Source organism: Mandrillus leucophaeus, unplaced genomic scaffold, assembly GCF_000951045.1.
Source record: "Mandrillus leucophaeus isolate KB7577 unplaced genomic scaffold, Mleu.le_1.0 Scaffold83, whole genome shotgun sequence".
Classification (NCBI taxonomy): Eukaryota; Metazoa; Chordata; class Mammalia; order Primates; family Cercopithecidae; genus Mandrillus; species Mandrillus leucophaeus.
In genome coordinates this window covers 2803752-2807493 of record NW_012109030.1, presented here as the reverse complement: position 1 = coordinate 2807493, position 3742 = coordinate 2803752, and the positions used below count along the sequence as shown (strand labels likewise).

The following is a 3742-nucleotide window of genomic DNA, read 5'->3' as shown; positions in this document are numbered from 1 at the left end:
AAAAAAAAAACAAAAACAAGCACCTTAAGTGATTCCTGAACACGTCCAAGTATATATGTATTCAAGTTTAGTTCTACAGACATATTGAAGTCTCAGCTGTTTTAAGATCAAGCCTTCTGATTGTTGCCTCCTGTTGCCATCTTGTCTCTAACTTTCCCTTCACTGTCAAACTTTTTATACAGTCTGTCCTCAGTATTTTCCATTTCCTCACTTTTTACCCATTTCTCAACTAAAATCTGGCTTGTAACTCACAAGTCCACTGAAATTGCTCTCACTGAGCACACACAAATGACCTAATTACCAAGGAAAGAGGACACCTGGTAGTCACCATATTATTTAACTTCTCAAGACACTCCATGGGCACCCTCTGCTTACCCTTCCCTTTGCTCTCATCCTGCTGTCTGGGCCACTCTCTCCATCTCAGCCCAGCTCCTCCTCCTCCACTTCTCCCTTAAATGTGCTGCCCAGGGTTCTGGCCTCAGTTCTGTGATCCCTCCTCCCACTCCTGGTGACTTCTTCTGTCCTCATGGTTTCAGTTCTCACCTGCACTGCCAACTCCAAATCTGTGTCTCCAACCCAGACCTCTCTCCAGAGATTGTCCATCCTCCTCTCCATCGACATCTGCAAGCCTGGTCCTGTTATGTCCTCATCGGGGTCTGCGAGGCAGATTCCCTGACAAGGGGCCTCGTTCCTTCTGCACCCATCGAGCTTGTGTGCTGCCTTTGCACCTGGCCTCTCCATGAGACTGGAGCTCTGCTAGGACAGGGGGTGTCTTAGGCAACCTGGAACCCAAGCTCCATTCCCACCATATGGCTGGCACTAAAGAAATCATTTCATGGGCCGGGTGCAATGGCTCATGCCTGTAATCCCAACACTTTGGGAGGCTGAGACAGGTAGATCACTTGAGCTCGGGAGTTCAAGACCAGCCTGGTCAACATGGCAAAACCCCGTCTCTACTAAAAATACAAAAATTAGCCAGGTGTGGTGGTGTGCACCTGTAGTCCCAGCTACTCGGGAGGCTGAGGCAGGAGAATCGCTTGAACCCAGGAGGTGGAGATTGCAGTGAGCCGAGGTCACGCCACTGCACTCCAGCCTTGGTGACAGCGTGAGACCCTGTCTCAAAAAAAAAATTAAATAAATCATTAATGAATGCATAAATGAAACCCAAAGAAGAGGTAAGAAAATGGTAATACTGTAGTAAAAGACATCCGTGAATACTATTGCACCTCTCCTTTGGCTTCAGTTATCCATTCAGTAGACACTTGACGACCTACCTGGCATGGTGCTAGGTGCTTTTCTTATACTATCTCCCTATATTATCTCTTTCTTTTTTGAGAAGCCCAACAAGTAGGCATCAATATTCCCATTTTGCTGATTCAGAATGACTAGCTCGGTGAAGTGATCTGGCCAAGCTGACACTGCACTGTTAATTAACGGTGGAGCTGGGTTGCAACCCAGGAGAAGCCGACAACACTACCTATACCTTCTGCCACATTGTTGAACTAAAGGAAACACCATAGGAAGAAATGGAAATGAATATCAGTTCAGAAATGTCGCAACAGAAACAGATTCTAGATTTGTAAACATTCAGACAAACTCTCCTTTGTGTCCTAGCCAAGAGCCACAAAGGGAGACAGACACCAAGTCCCACAACCAATGACTACTCACATTTCGACAACTTTATCCATAGTTGTGCCAACTGGAATGACATTTGGATATGCGTTCACAGGACAGACGTAGCTCAAGAAATCTTTAATCTAGAAAAAGGAAAATCACATGGATCAACGATCTCTACAATAAAACAGGTTGTTAGGGGAGATAAAGGGAAGCTGGGGAAGGAGAAGCAGAACTCTCTTATGGTTGTGGTTCTCAATGCTGGCTGCACGTGGGGATCACCAGGGACCTCTTGGGGAAAAAAAAAATCCAATACCCAGGCCTCACTCCCAAACATCTCCTGAACACTGAGTACTAGTGAGCCTAGAAATCAGTACATTTAAATGTTCCCCAGGTCATTTTGATCCACAGTAAGAGCTGAGAATCACTAATGGGACTCAAAGATTTTTTTTTTTTTTTTAATATATTGCTTTCCTTGTCCAAGAAGGTCAGTTGCTTATGTTTAACAAATCCCCTTTCAAATGAGAATTTATCTGGGCATTAAGTATAATATACACACACACAAAAAAAACAAGGTCTTAGAATTGCATTTCTTAGCTGGGCACAGCGGTACATGTCTGTGGTACCAGCTACTCAAGGCTGAGGCAGGAGGATTGCTTAAGCCCAGGGATTTGAGGCCAGCCTGGGCAACACAGAGAGACCCCATCTCTAAAAACGAACAACAAAAGAATTGCACTTATTTACTTCTACAAATAATCATTAACGATGCCAAGAGTATTACACCTTTGAGGTTACTTGATTTGTTCAAATGGTTCGTTCTCATTGGGCAGAACACCATGCATTGGTCACTGATTCCAGGGAAGGAACCAAACACTGCCCATTGTATCTTGGTGTCAGAGTCACCAAGGAAAACACAATGCAGTCAAGCACTGGATGGAGCAATGCTTCACTTACTGAGAACGGACCAAGCAAGATCAAGTCCAACAATGTGCACTGGTCCCCAGTGACCAGCATGTCTCTCCCTGCAGCCAACACAGGACTACCTGCCTACATGCAACCCTCTCCTGCCACACAGGAAGGAACCCCCATCATGCTGTCTGAAATAAGGACAGCTGGGGTGTGCCTAAGGGCCATTGACACACAGGCTTAAGTAGAACAAAGGGACACACATCAAGTACAAAGCAGAGAAAGATGTTTCCACACAAGGCACTGAGCTACCGCAGGCTGTGTGCTCACGCTGTCGCGAGCGCTCCTTTCTCCCTCTCCCCCTTTCTCAATAAGGAAGTGTTCCATTCTTACGTGGCCAGTGAGGGTTGAAAGACTGTGCACATAGACTGCCTGTCCCAATGATTAATTCTAAACAAACAATTACATGCAAAAACTTCATGAATACCTTGATTTTTTGCAAAGTTCAGAATGCTAAACAGAGGAACTCTGTCACTATTCCTCAAAACATCTCTACAACCTAGAGGAACTTCAGCTTTGTCTCATTAGACCTTGGTGAGCTTGTGATCTCAGGCAAGTTACCTAATGGTTCTAATTTTAGATTCTTCATTTAAAAGTATAAATGAGATTATGCATGTAAAGTGCTTAGCTTGGTACCTGTTGAAAAAAATAAAATCATCCATTACTAAGTTGATAATGACAACACAAAGACTTTTATGCCCTTCTGCAAGTGGACAGACTAGAACCCAATGTAATTATTAGTATACCACCAAATTGAAAGAGGCAGGAACCCAAGAACTGCCAATAACTCCACATAAAAATAAAAGGGCTACTTTAAGACAGGGGAAAGGCAGGAAGATCTGTTCTTTAGATATTTTTCACAAACAGTATCTTTTGTACCTTCACAGTAGGCATGCAAATAGAAAGCATTACCTGCCCGCCCAACACCTATTTGATTTGCACGAAGTTGAGGCTGGTAGAAATCAGAGACTTTTGAAGGGAATAAAGGATAAAAAAAAAAAAAAAATTAAAATCAAGCCTTTACCAGAAATGGTTCACTACTAATTCTCAGAGATGAAGTGGCCCCAAGGAGATAAGAGACACCCAATAAAGGAGCACCCCCTCTCACTTATACAAGTTGACTCCCTTTTATCAAATGCCTGCCTTAAAATAAGACATCAAT

General features: G+C 43.7%; 1 protein-coding gene across 1 annotated transcript in view; it reads right to left on the bottom strand.

Annotated features, from left to right (window-relative positions):
* Positions 1 to 3742, bottom strand: part of DCLRE1C (DNA cross-link repair 1C) — a 64833-nt gene that overhangs the window by 29473 nt on the left and 31618 nt on the right. Inside the window, exons 9-10 of the mRNA XM_011968151.1 lie at positions 1484 to 1610; positions 544 to 753 (exon numbers count right to left, since the gene is read on the bottom strand). Of these exons, the coding sequence (XP_011823541.1) occupies positions 544 to 753; positions 1484 to 1610 (337 nt within the window). The remainder of the gene's footprint in view (positions 1 to 543; positions 754 to 1483; positions 1611 to 3742) is intronic.